This window comes from Scardinius erythrophthalmus, assembly GCF_964197995.2.
Source record: "Scardinius erythrophthalmus genome assembly, chromosome: 21".
Lineage (NCBI taxonomy): Eukaryota > Metazoa > Chordata > Actinopteri > Cypriniformes > Leuciscidae > Scardinius > Scardinius erythrophthalmus.
Window position 1 is genome coordinate 13401028 of NC_138241.1, and position 23248 is coordinate 13424275.

At 38.2% G+C, this 23248-nt stretch overlaps 1 protein-coding gene across 1 annotated transcript in view; it reads right to left on the reverse strand.

Annotated features, from left to right (window-relative positions):
* The window catches only part of prkg1a (protein kinase cGMP-dependent 1a), a 94355-nt gene that overhangs the window by 36381 nt on the left and 34726 nt on the right, over positions 1-23248 (reverse strand). Inside the window, 1 exon segment of the mRNA XM_081350775.1 lies at positions 4679-4784. Coding sequence (XP_081206901.1) covers positions 4679-4784 — 106 coding nt within the window.

Here is a 23248-nt window from a genome sequence, read left to right on the forward strand (position 1 = left end):
TCATATGTATTCATTAGTTTGAATATAGACAATTGCTAAACAAAAGCTTATTTGATGTGGCAGTATATTCTACAGTAGCCTTAAAACTGTACCCAAATCTAGTCAACAAGTGACTGACTGTAACGTTGTTTTTATGAAATATTAGGGCATATACATGCTAATTTGCAGTTTAATACGTTGCTTATACAAATACATTTTATTTCATTTTATTTCAACATATTCCAGTCGATTTTTACTCATCTCAGTAGGCTATAGCAAAGCAGTTTATTCTTTCACACACAGACGCGCGATTCATATTTAGGCTAAACAGTCTTTACAAATATGTACCCTTCATTCATCTCACAGAAAGGCGAGTCATATTGTAGAAATGCGCTTCATTTTTTTGCGGTTTACATAGGCCTACACTAACGTTATTCCATAACGTTATTCCACACGTGAGAAAAGAAAACAGCCTACCTCTTTCCTCAGCGGAATCTGCTCCTCATATCAGGATATATTGCTCCTCATATCAGCAACATCTTTTCTCCATAAGGTAGGCTAAATTATGCCTCACTCGATCGCGACGCGCTTTGTTTACAGCTGATGTGGGCGTTTCACAGGTGTGAAATGGTTCTCAGAATTTGCGTTTGAATAGCACGCGCTCTCCGGGGAGTGGTCACATTACTGTGAATTAGCTCGTAATGAGCTCGACTGGAGTCGCTCTCTTTTTATACAGGTTACAGAAGCTGAGAATATTTGTTTTTTATATAAATGACTTCATTTAAAAGATGCAATCTCAAGCTTTATGCCCGTGGGTCTGTTTGCCTGTTTGACTGAATTTTCGCGGAGTTATAGATCATTTTCGAACGCGTTTCAAATGGGAGTTTACTGACAGAGAGAAGGCAGAAATCGCATCATGTTAATTTTTCTTTATTTGTCAAAAAGCAAAACACTTTATTTTTATTATGAGTATACAGAAAAAAAATAGAAACTGAACAGGATCGATTGATGTATTACACGAAAATGAAAGATCAAAATTAACAGAGCATTTAGTGTTTATTTTCATTGCAAAAAAAAAAAAACGAGCAAAACGCGCGGGCGCGTTTCTGGTCCCCAGAGGGTTAAGGAGAGGATGAGGTTTGGGGAACAACCTCCTTCCCTCAGTTAGAGCATTGAAGATGGGTCGAGGCTGGGTCTTCCAACATGACAATGACCCGAAGCACACAGCCAGGATAACCAAGGAGTGGCTCTGTAAGAAGCATATCAAGGTTCTGGCGTGGCCTAGCCAGTCTCCAGACCTAAACCCAATAGAGAATCTTTGGAGGGAGCTCAAACTCTGTGTTTCTCAGCGACAGCCCAGAAACCTGACTGACTGATCTAGAGAAGATCTGTGTGGAGGAGTGGGCCAAAATCCCTCCTGCAGTGTGTGCAAACCTGGTGAAAAACTACAGGAAACGTTTGACCTCTGTAATTGCAAACAAAGGCTACTGTACCAAATATTAACATTGATTTTCTCAGGTGTTCAAATACATATTTGCAGCTGTATCATACAAATAAATAGTTAAAAAAATCATACATTTCTGGATTTCTGGATTATTTTTTTTTAGATTATGTCTCTCACAGTGGACATGCACCTACGATTACAATTTCAGACCCCTCCGTGATTTCCAAGTGGGAGAACTTGCAAAATAACAGGGTGTTCAAATACTTATTTTCCTCACTGTATATATATATATATACAGGTGGTCCCAGCTCTTTTCAGGTCATTGACCAGCTCCTCCCGTGTAATTCTGGGCTGATTTCTCACCTTTGTTAGGATCATTGAGACCCCACGAGGTGAGATCTTGCATGGAGCCCCAGTCCGAGGGAGATTGACAGTCATGTTTAGCTTCTTCCATTTTCTAATGATTGCTCCAACCTTTTTTCACCAAGCTGCTTGGCAATTTCCCCGTAGCCCTTTCCAGCCTTGTGGAGGTGTACAATTTTGTCTCTAGTGTCTTTGGACAGCTCTTTGGTCTTGGCCATGTTAGTAGTTGGATTCTTACTGATTGTATGGGGTGGACAGGTGTCTTTATGCAGCTAACGACCTCAAACAGGTGCATCTAATTTAGGATAATAAATGGAGTGGAGGTGGACATTTTAAAGGCAGACTAACAGGTCTTTGAGGGTCAGAATCCTAGCTGATAGACAGGTGTTCAAATACTTTTTTGCAGCTGTATCATACAAATAAATACACTGCTCAAAAAAATAAAGGGAACACTTTTTAATCAGAGAATAGCATCAAGTCAGTTAAACTCCTGGGATATTGATCTGGTCAGTTAAGTAACAGAGGGGGTTGGTAATCAGTTTCAGCTGCTTTAGTGTTAATGAAATTAACAGCAGGTGCACTAGATGGGCAACAGTGAGACAACCCCCAAAACAGGAATGGTTTTACAGGTGGAGGCCACTGACATTTTTTCCCTACTCATCTTTTCGGACTGTTTTTCACCAGTTTTGCATTTGGCTAGGGTCAGTGTCACTACTGGTAGCATTAGGCGATACCTGGACCCTACAGAGGTTGCGCAGGCAGTCCAGCTCCTTCAGGATGGCTCATCAATACGTGCCATTGCCAGAAGGTTTGCTGTGTCTCCCAGCACAGTCTCAAGAGCATGGAGGAGATTCCAGGAAGACAGACAGCTACTCTAGGAGAGCTGGACAGGGCCGTAGAAGGTCCTTAACCCATCAGCAGGACCGGTATCTGCTCCTTTGTGCGAGGAGGAACATGATGAGCACTGCCAGAGCCCTACAAAATGACCTCCAGCAGGCCACTGGTGTGAATGTCTCTGACCAAACAATCAGAAACAGACTTCATGAGGGAGGCCTGAGGGCCCGACCTCCTCTAGTGGGCCCTGTGCTCACTGCCCAGCACCAGGGAGCTCGATTGGCATTTCCCATTGAACACCAGAATTGGCAGGTCCGCCACTGGTGCCCTGTGGTTTTCACAAATGAGAGCAGGTTCACCCTGAGCACGTGACAGACAGGAAAGGGTCTGGAGAAGCCGTGGAGAATGTTATGCTGCCTGTAATATCGTTCAGCATGACCGGTTTGGTGGTGGGTCAGTGATGGTCTGGGGAGGCATATCCATGGAGGGAGGCACAGACCTCTGCAGGCTAGACAATGGCACCCTGACTGCCATTAGGTATCGGGATGAAATCCTTGGATCCATTGTCAGACCCTATGCTGGTGCAGTGGGTCCTGGGTTCCTCCTGGTGCACAACAAGGCCCGGCCTCATGTGGCGAGAGCATGCAGGCAGTTCCTGGAGGATGAAGGAATGATACCATTGAAGGGCCACCACGCTCACCTGACCTACATCCAATAGAACACCTCTGGGACATTGTGTTTCGGTCCATCTGACATCACCTGGTTGCATCTCAGACTGTCCAGGAGCTCAGTGATGCGCTGGTCCAGATCTGGGAGGAAATACCCCAGGACACCATCCGTCGTCTCATTAGGAGCATGCCCCGACGTTGTCAGGCATGCATACAAGCACGTGGGGGCCATACAAACTACTGAGTACCATTTTGAGTTGCTGCAATGAAATTTCAGCAAAATTGACAAGCCTGCTGCATCATTTTTTCACTTAGATTTCCGGGGTGTCTTTGAATTAAATCCTCTGTAGGTTGATCATTTTCATTTCCATCAAACGATGTGGCATCCTTTCGTTCATAACACATTACCCAGTCCATATTAGTATAGATATCCAGCATGATATTTTTCCCCATTGAGATCTGATGTGTTTTCAAAGTGTTCCTTTAATTTTTTTGAGCAGTGTAGTTAAAAAATCATATATTGTGATTTCTGGATTTTTTTTTAGATTATGTCTCTCACAGTGGACATGCACCTACGATGACAATTTCAGACCCCTCCATGATTTCCAAGTGGGAGAACTTGCAAAATAGCAGGGTGTTCAAATACTTATTTTCCTCACTGTATATATATATATATAGGCTACATTTTGCATTCCGAACTAAACAGAGATAAATCTATCAAATAATCCAAGTATTTAGTATCAGGTTAAGTAGCCAATAGTAAATAGCCAAGTAGTAAATCATGGGATCGCACACACAATGTTTCTTAGTAAACATGAGCCTGGATTAGCTCAGAACTAAATATGAAACCTGAATTTCATATTGGCCTATAAACCAGAACCATAAAATGCATAAAAGTTCTGCTCAGCATCTAATGCATTCACATGTACTCTGCTTTTGTGTGTTAATGGCTGTGGGTTCAAAGCATAATTGACAAAATTAGGTCTAATTATTCAAATAATAAATACAGCTGGAGGGATGGGGTAATATCATTAACATTAGATGAAACCACATTAGATGATTCATTAAAAACAATTGCATTACTATTCGTTTTTCACATGTTAATACATAAGACGGAGAGAGCGGGAGATTGGGAGCTATAGAGAGTTTCTGTGGCAATGAATTCTGTGGCTTCCAAGAAACTTCTCTGTTCTGCCTCAGTGTCTTTAAAGTCTTTGATGAAGACTTCTTTCATCCAGTTTGGCTCAGGAGCCCAACAATGCAGAATTGAGAATTCTGTCTTTAATATGTAAAATATGCCCCATGCTCTCTTCTCTGGGTGCCATTATGCAAATTAAGGTGTCAGATAATAAAGAAAGAGATGCACTTCCATGACAAGACAGCTGCTCACCTTTTCAATAACTCCATGTACTCTGCATGTTTGATGAGTCCTGTCCTCATCATGATGGTCTGGAAGCACTGTCTGTCGATGGCCCATAACTTCACACTGGTCACAGCTGAAACAAACATCAAAAAACACGGCATCAGTTTGTGAACGTAATCTGCTGAATCCAAACCATAATGATAAACAGCATTAAATGACTAAATATTTAGAAATAGTGCAGCACAGACTGTTGGATATTTCGTCATTAAAGTGTGGACTCAAAGGAGGAATGCTGGGGCTGAAGGGATTGAGTATTGCCTCTTGGTCTACTGAACTCTGACTCCTGCAGGAATGTGCACTTCTTTAAGACACTCAGGTGAGATATGATGGATCAACAGCTGTCAGTGAAACAGAAACTGCTGTATGATTTTAGAAAACTTCAATGATATATTGAACCCATGTTGTTTTTCTGAGAGGGCCAGACTGCTGTCAAAGTAACAAACAGGTTTTGTGTATATTATAGAGTATAGACATTGCTAAAGCAATAAAAACAAGGTGACACTGATGTGACTTTTTTTGGAAAATTATGCCTTTTGTTAGAATGTGTTTATTATTGATTTTCACACAATAACAGACTGAAGTGCTTCAAACTGCACTGACAGTAAAATTTTCCAGTGGTGATGAAGAATAATCAGAAAACACTGAAGCATAAATAAACAGTGAGCTGTCGCATCTGAATACAGCCACTGACTCATGCAGAGGAATTCATCTGAATTTATGATGGGCTCAAATCTTTTAATAGTCTCTGATAACAACAGGAAATAAACAACCTTTCGAAATATACCTACTCGGCTCATGTTTTTTTTTTTTTTTTATCATGTGAAGAGCATTTATTATTTATCACACCAAGACACACATCCAAGTATAGGAACAACAGCATCTAGACTCTAGAGGAACAGTTTGTCATTAGATATAGAGCATGAATGTAGATTCCAGTTGTGAAAATCATATTATTTTAAAGTTGCCATGAAATTAAAATTCACCATATAATTTGTAAATGCAATGGCAGACAGAACATGAAGTTCTGAGATTAAGTTATAGATTAATTCTACAGCTTAAAAGCTACAATTTTCAGCTTTGAAAAAATAAATAATATAATAATTGTTAAATGTTAAATACAAATAGTCAAATTTCCAGTGAAGAACTACTTTACCCATAGTACTTCAGAGGATTAATTAGATGAGTTGTTGCTGTTACAATAAAAACAAAAACTACACCAAAGGAGCTCAGCAACAACCTACTACTTCCTAAGTATTACAAATCATGTATGTATTTGCAATTTAATATAGGCCTATCTGAATACTTTTAAATAACAAAGTATAAAAAATTAAATGCAAAAAATATATGGTGTATGATGAGAATCAGTGACTGCAAATCAATAATTTATATTGTACCAAGTTCTCTGTTCATAAAAAAAGTAAGAAAAAAACGGATTTTGGAAATGCTACAACTGTATTCAACTGTTGTCCAGGGTGAGTGTGTTTATTACATTTGCACATTGATATGCTGCCTGATACGTTGTAATACGTGACAGGAATCAGTGAGAAATGTCACGGGCATTACATTTTTTGATCATTCATCCTTCATTTACAATGAATGTTACAGACCCACCTACCGTTATCAAGGTGTTTAAGTGGATGAGATTTCTGAAGAGCTTGCTAGAATACATGCGTTCACTCATGCAAACTATTTTGCACAATTCACCAGCATCGGTTGAAAAATACTGGTTTAAAAACGTATGACAGGAGACAACTAATGCAAAGTAAATAAATAGCCAAAAAAAATTGATTTTGTGAACATTAAACTGCTTTCTGCATTTAAAAGTTCTGGTGTGACTTTATGTAAATTCAATGCATTCATATAGCTAAAAAAAAAAAAAGAGCAGGGCTCTAGCAATGCATAGGTTCCATTCTCAGGGAATACCTAGTTCAGGCATGAAACTCTAGATGGTTTGGGCTGATAGGTCTGACTCATTTGGTAGCGATCACATCATTATCTACATAGCACAGCTGATTGGTTGTTGTTGCATCAGCAGCCAATGGGCTATAGTGTTGCTGTTAGCAGTCTGCAGCACGCTTTCAGAAACCCTCCACCTTCCCCAGCTCCACCTGTATAGATCTGCTAAGGGGGGTTATTCATGTATGTTACATGTGCAGCAGCAGTAGCATGTCTTACATGCTCACAGCAATGTCTGTGAATGTATTGGCAGTAGCAAGTCTTGGTACTTGCTCTGCTGCAGCAGCAGCGTTGCAGTTCTATTCTGCCAAGACCAAATACATTAGCATTGCCATATCCATTACCATGCCAATCTCTATAACCATACCAATCTCCCGAGAGCTGTCATGACAGAAATGCATGAACTGATCAAATGTGTGCTATAAATGCAACACAAGTCACTTTAGATAAAAGTGTCTGCAAAACGCACAAATGTAAATGGTGCTTCAGTACCTTAAAAATCACTGTTCACATGACTGTTGGCTGTTCATTTGAATTATACCATGATTAGGATGCCTGAGTAAGTGCATATACATGCCACAGATGTTGCTTCCGATCAGTACATGACATCAAATTTTAGTGAGAGCGATCAGAAAGCAGACATCTCCATATGCTTTGGAATCGTTCTCGCGGTACTTTGATGTAATACATCGATCAGTCTGTGTAGCGCCGCTACAAGTCGAACACACCTATAGTCCTCATTTGCCTGATTGTGTTCACCTGTTCCTTGTGTTTTTTCACGCCTCACTTGTCTTGTCAATAAATTGTCACTACTCTGCTTCTGGATCCTATCCCACACAGATCTTGACAGCTGATCCAGGTGATGATTTATAAAAACTTACTAGAACACACAACAATCTTTTTGGCTCTGTTGGATCGGCTTCTCTTTCTTCCTCTATTCAGAGCAATCGGAGTTTCTTTGGACATCCCTGCAATTAACTACAACACAGCATTTAGAACTAAAGATACTGCTGATATTTGACAAGGTGATTGAGAGTGTCCTATAAATAAAAGATAAACAGATCATTTTTAATAATAAAAATACTGAAGTACTATTTTTAGCAAATGTAAAGCTCACCAAAAGTGATAGAAATAAGCCAAATCCACGCCTGTACAGTAGAGGGCTCAGCTCAAACAAAGCTGTTCTGCCATTCTGGGTTGCAGAAGAATACGACACAGGAGAAGAAAGTTGAACACTCCTACTTAATCAATAAAAACAAAAACAAAAAAATAAATACAAATGTCATCTTCGACTTTAGATGAAAGTCGGTTGAATTTTGGTTGTTGGAATTTATGGTTGAATTGGATCATCGAAGGTCGGCAGCAAAGACCATTGGTTAATAAAGTAAGTGAGATTAAATACATAAAGAATATTTGTGTTAATTAACATTTAATTATTACAGTTTTGCATAATATTCTGAGTTTGCATTTCAATGTTTTTAGTCATTTTGAAGAATACGAGATCTGTTTTTGTGCAAGTGAGAAGGGTAAATGCATGCTCACATTTGATTCTGAATTATAATATCCATCTTGTTTACACAGCGCACACAACACCACTGCACTTACTCCTGATTTCTCAACAAGGAGAGGTGTCAGTCAAAAATGGGGAAAAAAATAACTTGCATTACTTCTTTGAAAAATTAACACATATTTTGTTGTAAATTCTAAGGTAATGTGTTACTTTATTAGTTACTTGGAAAAGTAACCTGATTACGTAACTTGCGTTACAAGTAATCCGTTACCCCCAACACTAATCCCAGCTAACAGGGAACATTCTCAGAACTTTGACTAATGTTCTGGCAAGGTTCTCTCAAAGTTATGAGCAAACATTCTTCCAGTAACATTAATAGAACATTCAGGGCCCTATTTTAACGATCTGAAACGCAAGTATCAAAGCGCAAAGCTCAAGTAACTTTGTGGGCGGGTCTTGGCGCTGTTGCTATTTTCCCGGCGGGATAAATGACTCTTGCGCCAGGCGCAAATCTAAAATGGGTTGGTCTGAAGCAGCTTCATTATTCATAGGTGTGGTTTGGGCGTAACGTGAAATAAACCAATCAGAGCGTCATCTCACATTCCCTTTAACCCTTGTGCATCCTTGAGGACATTTTTGTCCTTTTCAGTTTTGTTTTTTGGATCACTTTGCCTGTGTTAATGCTAACTGCATAAAATTTGGCACAGGTGTGTATTTTTATTGGAATTTTACTATTTCATCACCATTTCCTTTAAAAAATCTATTTTGCACTAGTTACACAAAATACTTCCTCTCAGCGCCTTTTGGACAAAAATGTCCCCATTGAAACCCATTAAAACTGCATTTTTTAATCCCTGTGCCGTTTAACTATAAAATGATGCAATCTTTTTTAATAGGCTTTCATTCTGTTGGCAAGGCTTCAAAATTGACATTTTTACCATTTTTTATCAGATGGTGCCATTTTTTCAGGTTAGGCCTATAAAGCAAATACTCGCTTTATTCCTGTTTTCTGCTTCGGCATATTATAGAGCCAACTGGATAAATTATGCAACGATAATTGTGTGGGTCTGTTGGTATGGATGTCTAAGTGTGGTTTGTATGTGTGTAATAAAATAAAAAGTGTGTTTGTGTGCTTGTAATATTTGAGAGAGAAAAACTCGACTGCAAATCGAAAATCCAATCACTGTGTTCACCAGTGGAGTTTTGCTGGCATCCAATGGGGAAAGTCTGGTACTGCGCCCAAACAAAATCTTACTGAAAGCTCATTTTTTGAGATATCATCCTCAAATTCGGAACACAACCTGTTTAGATTTATGGCTTTGAATTTATATCAGTTTTAGAGTTCCAAATGTGTTATAAAATATATTTTTTATATAAAATATTGATTATAATGTTCATAAATATTTTTCATAAACTTAAACTTCTATAACATTTTTTTGGTTGAACTTTTTAAAATTTTTTCACTTCAACAACAATCTGCCAAGGGTCATCTTTAAAATGAGACCAAACTTAAGTATTTGCTCCCAAGCATAACATTTTTATGAGAGTTTTTTGACTTGGACATTTTTGTCCCTTTTGGACCTATGTGTAAGTTTTTTTTTTTTTTTTATGTTTACTGCATAAAATTTTGGCACAGGTGTCTATTTTTATTGTAATTTTACTATTTCACCCCCATTTCATTTAAAAAAAAAATGTTGCACTAGTTATACAAAATACTTGTATATATTTTATATAAAATATTAATTTTAATGTTCATAAATATATTTAATAAACTTAAACTTCTATAAAAAACATTTGGTTGCACGTTTTTCACTTTTTTCACTTCAACAACAATCTGCAAAGGGTCTTCTTTAAAATGAGACCAAACTTAAGTTTTTGCTCCCAAGCATAACATTTTTATGAGAGTTTTTTGACTTGGACATTTTTGTCCCTTTTGGACCTATGAGTAAGTTTTTGTTTTTTGTTACTGTTAACTGCATGAATTTTGAGCTATTATAGAGCCAACTGGATAAATTATGCAATGATAATTGTGTGGGTGTGTTGGTATGGATGTCAGAGTGTGGTTGGTATGTGTGTTATATAAAAAAAATGTGTTTGTGTGTTTGTAGTATTGATAGAGAAAAACTCAACTGCAAATGACAATGCCAATCACTGTGTGACCAGAGGAGTTTTGCTGGGATCCAATGGGGAAAGTTTGGTACTGCGCCCAAACAAAATCTTACTGAAAGCTCATTTTTTGAGATATCAACCTCAAATTTGGAACACAACTTATTTAGATTTATGGCTTTGATTTTCTAGCCGTTTTAGAGTTCAACTTGTTTCATAAAATATATATTTTATATAAAATAATATTCATAAATAATTTTCATAAACTTAAACCTATATAACTTTTTTTTGGATTTACTTATAAAAAAAATTTAACTTCAGCAATAATCTGCCAAGGGTATTCTTTAAAATTATACCAAAGTTAAGTCTGTGCTCCCAAGCTTCAACTTTTTATGACCGTTTTTTGACATGGACATTTTTGTCCTCTTTGGACCTATGAGTAACTTTTTTAAATTGATGCACAAGGGTTAAGAGCAGGCGCGTTTGTTCTAAAGCGGATTCCTATTGTAATGGCGGATTTGCCAGGCGCGCGCCAGGAGCGGTTCACAGCCAAGGAGAGCAACGCTCTCGTCAGGGACATTGGGGATGGAGAAACCCACCCAAATTAACTTCGGTTAAAAAGGCGTATGATAATTTGGGTAAATGTGTAAGCTAGATGTATGCTTTTATAATAAATTGTCTGTCTATCTATCTATCTATCTATCTATCTATCTATCTATCTATCTATCTATCTATCTATCTATCGTAATAATGTATGATTTGCAAAAATGAAAACTGCTGCTTCTGTGTAGATGAGAGAATCAAAGTGTATGCGCGTTGTGCACACGCTTCATTGATTATGGCCAAGCATGCGCCCTTAAAATAGCATATGAATAACATGCGCAACGCGCCACTGACTTTAAACTATTTTTTCCTGGTTAGTGGCGCAATTGTTTTCTAAACCTGCAAAATAGCATGAAGGAACGTTTGCGCCGGAACACACCTCCTTTTTTGCGCTGAACCGCCCAATGAGCGCAAGTTCATTCCCTAGTTTAGCGACGTGCTTCTGTGGAGGGAAAAACGCGCTTTGCGCGGGTGCAAAATAGGAATGATACATGCGTCGGTGTACAAAGTCAATTGCGCTGGGTGCAAGATAGGGCCCTCAGTCTGTTATTGTTAACAGTCTGCTAGTCAGCACTCAGCAGACACAATGGTGAATTAAATGTAAATTCTTTAATAGCAAATCCAAAATAACATGCAGGAGAATACAGGAACAAGAATGAAAAAGCACTAACCTAACATGAAAACGATAAGGAGAGGTAATGAGGAAACTAAATGAACAACAAACAGGTAAACGTAATCAGTAAACAAGGGAACAAACTGGCACAAACTGAGAAACTAGGTCAACTTCCAAAGATAGGGAACACAGGCGAACAGGGAAAATGGAACAAAAACACAATGAAACTTAATAGAACATAGGCTACATGTTACAGTCTTAAATAATGTTCACAAAATGTTTTTGTTTTCATGTTTTTGTTTTTTTACTGTCTAATACTTTTTAGTTGGATGGTCTTTAATGTTTTTTTTAAATGTTTCAGAATATTCAGAGAACATTCAAAAGTAATATTCCCATAATGTTTGCAAAATTATAAAATGGAATGTCCCCTTAAAGGTGGTATCAGTGATTTCAGGCCCAAAAATATTTTTATCACATTCAATCTTTCCTAACGATCCGCTAGCTGCCCGCCCCATAAGCATGCCGTCAAAAAAACGCGTCTCTGTAGGCAGATTCCAACCAATCACCGACAGGGGGAGGGTGTTGTGAGGTTTTGTGCTCGTGCACGGCTTGACGCGAAGTCAGAGCTGAAGAAAAAGCTGGCTCAAAACCTCACAACACCGCCCCCCTGTCGGTGATTGGTTGGAACACTATTTATTTTGATTTTGAGTGTTTGGCTAAACCATTTGTTTTTGTGTGCAGATCTCAGAGCCTAGGCTGCCTACAGAGACGCGTTTTTTTGACGGCATGCTTATGGGGCGGGCAGCTAGCGGATCGTTAGGAAAGATTACACTTTAACGTGCGCATTACTCAAAAAAAAATAAAAAATGAAACCATTAAAGCAACGTTCAGAGAACTTCTCATAACCTAACGTTAGCAAAAAGTTCTTAAAACATATATTTGTTTGGTAAAATCAAATAAAAATGTCCAAGCTTTCTTTTGTTGCCAAAACTAAAAGTTTAACACTATCATAGAGAAGAAGAGAAGTCTTTTTCCTCCCCTGAAAAAACAAATACAATAAATAATACAAATTTTGAGAAGCAAGAGGCACGCATCTCAGTTGCTTTCCATTGAATCCTGTTAGGATCTACTAAAAACATTTGTCATTTGTGATTTTTTCTTTTCCTAGATATCCTACAGCTTTGAAGATGGGTTAGATCTATGTGCATCAGAACGATGAAGTATAAACAGAATTCTGTCTAATACATCTATCACAAGAGGCACTGCTAAAACTGAGTTCAGTTTTGTGCCTGACTGACTTCATCGGGTCTAAGCTAAATACTTCAGACTTTCATCTGACACCTTTTTTTTTTGCCTGGAAGGAGAGAAAGAGAATAAGAGTGAGAGCAAGTAACAAAAAGAGAGGTATGAGCTACTCAACAGAGAGACAGACAGTCCTGGCAGATTTATGAAGTGAAAAACAGCCGTTATGCAGGCAGTGACTTTACTGTTTTAAACACCCACTCTCTGCTGTGTATTAAAGAGAGAGAGCAAAATCAGCTCCTGTTTGGATCCATAATGACATTCAGCCCTGTGGCAGATCAGAATTCATCTGATACACACAACAATTTAACAGCATCCACCTACACAACTGCCAACATATGTTCATGAACACAAACATTACTTGTGCTGCATTTCAAATTTACTCCATATTTACCTGAATCTAAATGCCTCCTTTAAGCTAGATCAAATGACTATTTAACAAAACCCAGCACAGCTTCCATCCTCTGATTTATGCGTACATTTCAGACACCAGAGCAAATGGTGATGGCTACACATGGACGCAGATCTCATTTCTGATCATGTCTGTATAGGTCTGCACAACATATGGAATATTCCCAATATCCACCTTTTTCCTGAGTAAATGATGAGCGGCGCAATGACGGATTCTAACTTCTATTTGGATGATGTCCTATTACAGTAGGAACCCATTGGTAAAACGTGGTAAAAATAGCGACTGAATTAAACCTAATTAAACCTAATTAAAAAATTAAAATGAGCACAGGTAAGCTGCGCTGTTGTTGACTGCCACAATAACAGCAATAAACGGAAGAAATTGCTGGAAAGTATTTGCATATTATTATAATTATAATTATTATTACTATTATATGTAGTCATATAAATATTATTATTAAATAAAATAGCTGAAACGTTAAGTACCCATTAAACAACATGCAATAGATTACAACAATAAAACATTTACAACAATAAAACATTAAAACAATCAGACCAATAACCAATAACAGACCAATAACTGATGAGAATGTAAATGTGCCGTCACAAATCGTTTGCTATGGCAAGCCGTTTTAGCTTAAATTTTACCCAGCGTTACTCGTCGTAGTTGCATTTTTACTAGTAAGAATTCAATTAGAGAGCTCTACACAATTCAATTCTTACTAGTAGCAATTACAATTAGAGAGCTCTCTTATTCAATTATTACTAGTAAGAATTACAATTACAAAGCTCTCTAATTCAATTCTTACTAGTAACAATTCCAATTAGAGAGCTCTACAAATGAATTTTTACTAGTCATATGTCTCCATTGACTTCCATTCATTTTTAATTACGAAGCTCTACAATTGAATTGTTACTAGTAAAAATTCCAATTAGAGAGCTCTCTATTTCAATTGTTACTACTAAGAATGCAATTGTAGAGCTCTTTAATTCAATTCTTACTAGTAAGAATTCCAATTAGAGAGCTCTCTAATCCAATTATTATTAGTAACAATTCCAATTAGAGAGCTCTCTAATTCAATTGTTACTAGTAAGAATGCAATTGCAGAGCTCTTTAATTCAATTACAGAGCTCTGCAATTATACATATCTTTAATTTGTTTTTTTACTAGTAAAATTTCAATTAGAAAGCCCTGTAATTGTAATTGTTACTAGTAATAATTGAATTGTAGAGCTCTCTAATTGTAATTGTTACTAATAATAATTGAATAAGAGAGCTCTCTAATTGTAATTCTTACTAGTAACAATTCAATTGTAGAGCTCCATAATTAAAAATGAATGGAAGTCTATGGAGACCTATGACTAGTAAAAATTCATTTGTAGAGCTCTCTAATTGGAATTGTTATGAATTGAATTAGAGAGCTCTGTAAATGTAATTCTTAGTAATAATTGAATTAGAGAGCTCTCTAATTGTAATTTTTTACTAGTAATAATTGAATTAGAGAGCTCTCTAATTGTAATTGCTCCTAGTAAGAATTGAATTGTAGAGCTCTCAAATTTAATTCTTACTAGTAAAAATGCAATTACAACGAGTAACGCAGGGTACAATTTAACTAAAACGGCTTGCCATAGTTTGCACCTCGTTTAGATTATTGCTGTTTACCTGGATTATCTCTCTTTGCCTTGCCCCTGTTGGATATTGTTCGCCGATCATCTACTCACGTTTGCCCTAAGGATTACTCTGTGTCATGCCTCTGCCATACCTGTTTGCTGTTTATTGACCCTGCCTGTATGATGTTTTGTACCATGTTTTGGAATAAAGCCTTGCATATGGATCCGCACGTCTCTCGTCTTGTTCGCCCCGTTACATGTGTACCTTGAAATGCAATGTAAGTTGCTTTGGATAAAAGCGTCTGCCAAATGCATAAATGTAAAAAAAAAAAAAAAAAAAAAAAAAGCTTTAGGAATATATTCCTAAATAGTAGTGTATGTATTATTATTATTGTTATTACATTATTATTTAAGTTGTTTTTCAAGCAAATTTCCATCTTTGTTTTGGGCTATATCTATCATGTTAATTTACACATTTCTGAATTGAGAATGAATGGCTGTTATTCAAAAAGTGAAGTACCAAAAATAAACATTATATAAATGTGCATGCCGTTATTGGGTGCTATTATTGAGAATCTCCAATGGGTGCATACATACATTATTTATGCACATGATAATATTTTTTACCTGAATCACCTATAATATAGCAAAAAAATAAAAAATAATGATATGAGCAGGTTGATATGAGAAGGTTTTGAGCAGAACAGTTTCCCTGCAGGCCATCAACACCCAGAGATTCTTCCCAGCAGCGCTGATAAAAATTATGTTCTAAATTAACATGTAGATAGAAGCTGTGTGGTCAGAGGCAACGCACGTCCCAGCATGCTCTCTGATAGCACATGAGTTAATATTATTCATGAGGGAGAGGAAACGTATCACTACCAAACCTGCCCTGACACGACCCGTTCTCTTTCAACCCTACACTAACAGATTCATCTCCCCATAAAACCAGATTTAGTGTCATGATTTACAGCCATATTTTAAAAGTGACAAACATGCCATACACAAACACTTTTTAATTTACAGAGAAAACAAGACCAGTCAGACATGCGAAAGTGCTAAAACAATATACACAGATGAGCCAAAACATTATGACCACCTGCATAATATGCTGTTGGTCCTCCGTGTGCTACAAGACCCCTGAAGGTGTTCAGAGGTATCTGGCACCAAGACGTTAGCAAGAGATCAACTTGTTGGTCTGGCACATCTCTCAGATGCTCAATTGGGTTGAGATCTGGGAAATTTGGAGGCCATGGCAACACCTTTAACTCTTCATTATGTTCCTCAAACCATTCCTGAACAATGGAGAAATGATCCTGCTGAAAGAGGCAATGAATGGCCAGAACCAGGGTTTCCCAGCAGAACATTGCTCAGAGCATCACACTCCCTCCACCGGCTGGTAGTCGTCCCACAGAGCATCCTGGTGCCATCACTTTCCAAGGTAATACACAGCCGTCCACATGATGTAAAAGATAACAGGACTCATCAGACCAGGTGACCTTTTTCCACTGCTCCAAGGTCCAGTTTTGACACTCGCATGCCCATTGTAGGCGCTTTCAATGGTGGACATGCACTCTGATTAGTCTGCGGCTACACAGTCCCATATTCAGCAGAGTGCGATGCACTGTGTGTTGTGATACATTCCTCCCATAACCATCATTAAAATTGTGTATGACCTTTGCCACAGTAGACCTTCTTTTGACTTGGACCAGACGGGATAGCTTTCGTTGCCCTCATGCATCGATGAGCCTTGGGTTTCCAACACCCGGTTTGTGGTTCCCTCCTCAGACCACTGTTGGTGAATTCTCACCACTGCTGACCGGGAGCAGCCTTGCCGTTTCAGAGATACTCTGACCCAGTCGCCTTGCCATAACAATTTGGTCCTTGTCAAAGTCGCTCAGCTCTTTATTCCTGCCCATTTCTTCTGCATCTAACACATTGATTATGAGAACTGATTGTTGACTCATCATCTAATCTACTCAGACCTTAATATGTGGCCTTGCTAGGAGATGATCAATAATATTCACTTCACTTGTGACTGGTTATAATGCTTTGGCTCATCAGTGTAATTTGACTATACTTGCAATTCCTGAAGGAGATGCCAGCATTTAGAAGGTAGCAAATAAAATAGCATTAAAATGTAATGTTAAATTAAATGACTGATTGTGAGAAACTTTGAGACTGATAGATTTCCACAACAACTTTTTTTGAAGCTAGTTAGAACTGATCTGTGCCATTGTTTTTTGTTGTTGTTGTTGTTGTTGTTGTTGTTGTTGTTGTTGTTTGTTTTTGTTTCACAAGTTCACACACAAGTTCACACTTACATATAACTAAATAGAGTAAAGGTTATGCATATTTGGCGTTATCCAAAGAGAGGGCTCCGAGCTCAGAATTTGGCCCGAACCCAGAGTACTCCCCCGATCCCAGGTTGGTTTAGAATTAATTAGAAATGAGGAGATGGGGTGGTGGAGGGATGCTGGAAAACTGTCATGGAACAGAGGTAAGACTGCTGTGTATATATATATGCACTGCAACTAATATAAACAGCAGTATCCAGGAAACAGAGCAGAGATTTCCATTTCTGCTATTTCTCTAGAGAAATGGTGCCATCTTATTTCATTTCAAATTTTAGAACATTTTCTAAAGGACAATTCCTATTTATTTCAACGATAAGAACAACAAATATATGCAGTCTGAAAATGAAAATGAAATGGCGTCAGCGGGAATTGAAAAAAAGTACAAATAAAAAGTCACTACAGTCACTTTTTCAGAAAGATAAGTAGGTGGCAGGTGAACACACACCAAAGGCTGTTTTGCTATTTTGTGGCCTCTACAGATTTCATTTCCTTGACAAAGAACATTAGGTACTATTATTATCATCAACTCAAACATGTTCTATTCAAAAACAAAAAGGATCAAATATAGCTGCAAGAAGCAATCATGGGCCAGTCAACCCAATGGCACAATGCAAGACTGAGCAGTTTCATTAGATTTGTTCAACACCACCAGTGGCAAATTAATGAAAATAAATGAGTGCATTCATCATATTTTAAAGGTAGGGTTGGCATTTTTTTTAATAAACACTTTTTGTCATACTGGTTTATTGTTTATTGTTAAAAGGATCCCCATTAGCTGTCACCAAAGTGAAATGAGCTAGTCTTCCTGGGGTCCACAACAACAACAACAACAACAACAACAACAAAATCACATAACAATGATAATCTAAAAGCAGTAAAACATTGTAGACATCATTATAAACATCATCAGAAATGATACAGAATCAATTATTACAGTATTACATTCATTATTACATTCATAAACATGTCCATTCCCTACTCAAAATTTTTTCAAGAAAAAATATACCTCACATAATGCTGTAAACATACAGAGAGCCCTGTCAGCTGGTATTATTAAAGGTTAAAAATAACAAATTAAATTAAATATAATGTGGTTTTCATCATAATAACAATTATGACACAAGTAAAAATATAATACAAATGTAATATAGTGCACATATTTAGCAAAATACTCCTCTCTATAGCTATTTTTTTCTAGTCAACTAACGTGCTGGTCATTATTGTAACGTTCTGTGACATAATTGTTCACCTGCAGTTTTATTGACCTCTTTCCGTGGTTGAAAAACACAGATTGATCGATATTATGTATGAGGCATAAATACCTTTCAGTAAGTTGTACTGTATCTTTAAATAAAAAGTAACAGATGATTGGTTTACTTGAACTGAGGCGCTACAGCGATCGGTCACGTCACATTTACAAGCGCCAAAACTGTATTTATTGTCTGAATTTCGTAATAAAATGGACAGAACCTGAGAGGTGAGAATTGTTTTCATATCATAAGTAACCTGCTCTGTCTAGTCTGTCGGTGTCAGTGTCCTTTTTGCTCCGCGATTTTTCTCTGCGTGAGAAAATGGATGTGTGGCGTGAGAGAGTGTGAAAAGTGTAAATTGCGTGAGTCTCACGCTGAATGTGTAGAGTTGACAGCCCTGCTTTTAGAAGGGGATAAATCGTCGGCAGCGTTCCTCATTCCGCCGTGCTTCTTCTCCATGTGAGGATTCATTACATTAGACTAGAGTGCGCACTGCGCCGCATGCACACAGTGCTTCTACATGTGGGGATTGTTTACATCAGAGTGCGCACGTGTTTCGCGCAGCATACACGCAGTGTTTGTTTAAGCGTTTGATGGAAAATAAGCTAATGCGCGTTCTATAAATCTAAATTCTGATCTATTATTTTTTACGGTATTTTGAAGTGCCCGCGATAACAAAATCGTGCATATTCATTACCGCGGTTTATCGCATTACCGAATACCGGCACGTCTAAGGGCGTGGTAACATCATCTGGCCATCATCGGCTGACCTAGTCAAATGAGAATGAACCTGATCACACCTAACAATATGGTTATATAAGAAAGCAGGTTGAGAAGAAAAGACAGTGTTTCTGAAAAATTTTGTTGTATTGAAAACCAGCCTGTTCTCCACTGTTAACCATGAAAGTCGACGGTGCATACTGATAGTGTTTGTTCTGATGGGACAATGTAATACTAACTTGGCAGCTCTGTTTTGGGCAGTTTGTAATTTCTTTAGTTGACCTTTAGATAGGGTTGGGCGATATATCGCATGACATTGATATGCGCCTCTCGTCAGTAAAGCCGGTTCCTTGATTAGTAAATCGCCATCACCTGCTTTCAGATGGAGCGGCATTCACTACAAAGAGCCGTAGTTCACTGACAAGCTGAGCCATATCGCATTAATTATCGCAGGCGATACGTCCGGGATATCAATGCGATATGGCTCAGCTTGTCAGTGAACTACGCCTCTTTGTAGTGAATGCCGCTCGATCTGAAGGCAGGTGATGGCGATTTACTACTAATCAAGGAACCGGCTTTACTGACGAGAGGGGCATATCAATGTCATGCGATATATCGCCCAGCCCTACCTTTAGATGTAGATGACCATACAGGGGCACAATAATCCAGGTGACATAAAATTAAAGATTTAGCCACTTGTCCCACGATCTGTGTAGGGACATAAGAAAGACATTTACTCACCATAGAGATACCACAACCCATCTTCTTCACTATGATATCAATATGTTCTGCCCATGACAGCTGACTATCTATTATTGGGCCCAGTAATTTTACTTTATCTACCTGTTCTATAGGTTCCCCAGACAAGTTCAAACTCATCTTTGGTGTAGATGACAGTTTATGACTCGATCCCAAGATAATTGATTTGGTTTTCGAGATGTTCAGCACCAACTTATTTCGTTTTATCCAATCAAAAATCATATTTAACTCAGCTGATAAAACATTGTCCAGTTCACTGACAGTTTTTGCAACATAATACAATGTGGAATCATCAGCATACATTTGTACAGTTGCTTTACACAAAACTGATGGTAAAACGTTTGTGAAGATGGCGTATAAGAGTGGTCCCAGGCAGCTCCCTTGCGGGACCCCGCAGTCCAAGACCTTAGAGTGAGACCAGCTGCCAGTGTAATAAACCCGTTGCGTCCTACTTGTGAGATAACTCTTCATAAATTGGATGGCGGTTGGACTAAATCCATAGCATTCTAGTTTACCGATGAGTAGATTGTGATCTATGACATCGAATGCAGCACTAAAATCAAGTAATAATACTGCACCAGTCATCTTTAAATTATCCATTTCCTTGAGCCAGTCATCTGTCATTAGTGTAAGGGCGGAACAAGTTGAATGGTTATGTCTATAAGCATGTTGGAAATCTGTGTTCAAGCCGTTACATTCAAAGTATTCCAGTATTTGTGAGTGAACTATTCTCTCCATCAGTTTACTAAGAACTGGAAGAATAGTAGCCTAATAGTTCTACTGTTCTTCCCAGTGAGTGCTAGTCTGCCATTTTAGGTAACGGAATAATTTTACCTTCTTTCCAGATAGTGGGAAAAACACCTTTCATTAAGCATGCATTTAATATTTGACATAACGGACCGCAAACATAGTCAGCTGCCAGGCCAAGTACTTTACTGTCCAGTATGTCAGTACCCACTGAGCTGTGTTCGGGCAGGGACTTCAACAACTTCCTTACTTCCCGCTCCTCCACACTATTAAACTGGAAAGTGCAACTCTTATCTAACATCACATAATTTTTTATGAGCTTTAGGTAATTAGAATCAGTATTGTCCATATTCTGCCTTAGTGCATGGACCTTATTTATGAAGAAATTTATTAAAATAATTCGCTATATCAGATGGTTTGGTCAGAAACTTGCCTTCTGATTCCACAAAGGAAGCCCCTCCAGTTGTCTGTCTCCCCATTATTTCATTAAGGGTTTTCCAGAGCTCTTTGCCATCTTGCTTTACAACATTTATTCTTTGCATGTAATATTCTTTTTCATCAATCTATTCAGTTTTGTAACCTGAATTCTCAGTTGACAGTACTTGAAACTGTCCTCCACTAATCCAGACTTTACTAATGTAGATTTGGCTTCATCTCTTTCCTTCATGAGGCTCTTTATAGTCTCATTCAGCCATGGAGCTGGTCTCGCTTTTACAAAACACTTTCTCATAGGGGCATGCCTATCAACAATCTTCATGAAGCTTTCCATAAAGATATTTAAGGAGGCCTCAGGCTCCTCAGCAGCTTACACAACAGTCCAGTCAATATCACCAACATCTGCCAAAAAACTTTCCGGAATTAATTTCTCGAACATCCTTTTATGTACTATATTAACCTTACATTTAGGAATTTTAGATTTCCTGGTAATTGCTATGATATTATGGTCACTAAAAGACTCTGGTTGGTTGAGAGATCATCTGAGACAGATTACAAGCATCGATCAATGAAACTATCTTTTGTTTCATTGGACATGATTCGCAAACCAGTCTATGTTCATTTCCCAAGTAAAAAGATGTCACCATTCACATCTGTAACTCTGTCAATTAACACACATAAATCATTCAGATATTGCACATCGGTCCCGGGAGGGCTATAGCAGCAGCCGATCAGCACCGGCTTAAGGTGAGGAAGATGCACTTTGACCCATAAAGATTCTAAACCATCTGAGATAAACTCAGCACAGTGTTGCTGGAAAGTTATTTCTGATATATAATGCTATGCCACCCCTATGTTTATTCTTGTCCCTTCTAAAAATATTATAGCCATCAATGGAAATCTCTGTGTCAAGAACAGTAGCATCCAGATGGGTCTCCGATACGGCCAAGATATGAATGGTGTTTTCTGTAATCAGATAATTAAGTTCAAGTACCTTACTTCTGATGCTGCAGACATTCAAATGGGCAATAACAAGACCCTTTGAAACAGGAAGTAGATGCTTATCATCAATGGGCCTACTATCCACAAAAAATGTATTTCAGATCAGTCTATATGAGCTCAAGTTAAGGAAACCAGAGAACTAGTCTCTCGGTCCAGCTTGGTGCCTTTCTAATCCTTATGCTTTGGGGCAGGGGGGTGGACAATAAGCTTGCCATGTCGGATATAGGCTATGTCACCTCATTCTCTGGCAGCTTTCATGGCTGGAATGAGTTCCTTACGATTTTGCCTGTGGCTTCAGTGTAGTCCTCATTCACATAGATTTTGGTGCCTTTCAGATCCTTAGTCTTACCCAGAACAGCCATTTTATCTTTGTATCTGAGGAATTTGATCATGATAGGCCTAGGTCTCTTTTCAGATTATCCGGATGGATTGCCAGTCCTATGTGCACGTTCAATCACCATCTGACTACTGTCCAGGTGAAGTTTCTCATTTATTAAACACCTGACTTTGTCCTCAGTCTCCTTCCAACTTTCATTCTGGGCCTCAGCAATGCCATCCACAACAAGGTTATTCCTTCTTGTTTGACCCTCCAAGTAGTCCGCTTTCTCAGTCATCTCTGCCAATTCCCCCTGCATTGTTTTGGTTTCAGCACAAGCAATTGTTCTCTCTGACTCAATTTAAAATTTTTTCTTTATTAGATCATCAATGTCCTTCTGAGAGAATTGCAAGCTGCTTCTCAGCTCCTGTGTCTCCCTGGTCAATTTGTCAATCCGAGTGTTCACATTGTTCACAATTAATTCCACAACAGTCTTGAAGTTGCTTTCTTGCTGCTGCAGAAGTTGCATGAACAGATCCCTATGTTGACTCATTAGATCTCTTACCTGTGAAAGCAACACCAACTCTTCTCCATTACTTTGGTTGCTGCTTTGGTCCTTCTTGGTTGGCATGGTGTGCTGAGATTCTCTGCTAGGGAATCCTCAGGCTTCAACCGATGAAGTAGGCCGAGATTGTATCCACCAAAAATCTCAAAGTATGAATACCATCCACCGCTTTTCACTAGGTTTCTTATAAAATATAGAGTCTCAGGGCCCTATCTTGCACCCAGCGCAATTGACTTTGTACACCGACGCATGTATCATTCCTATTTTGCACCCGC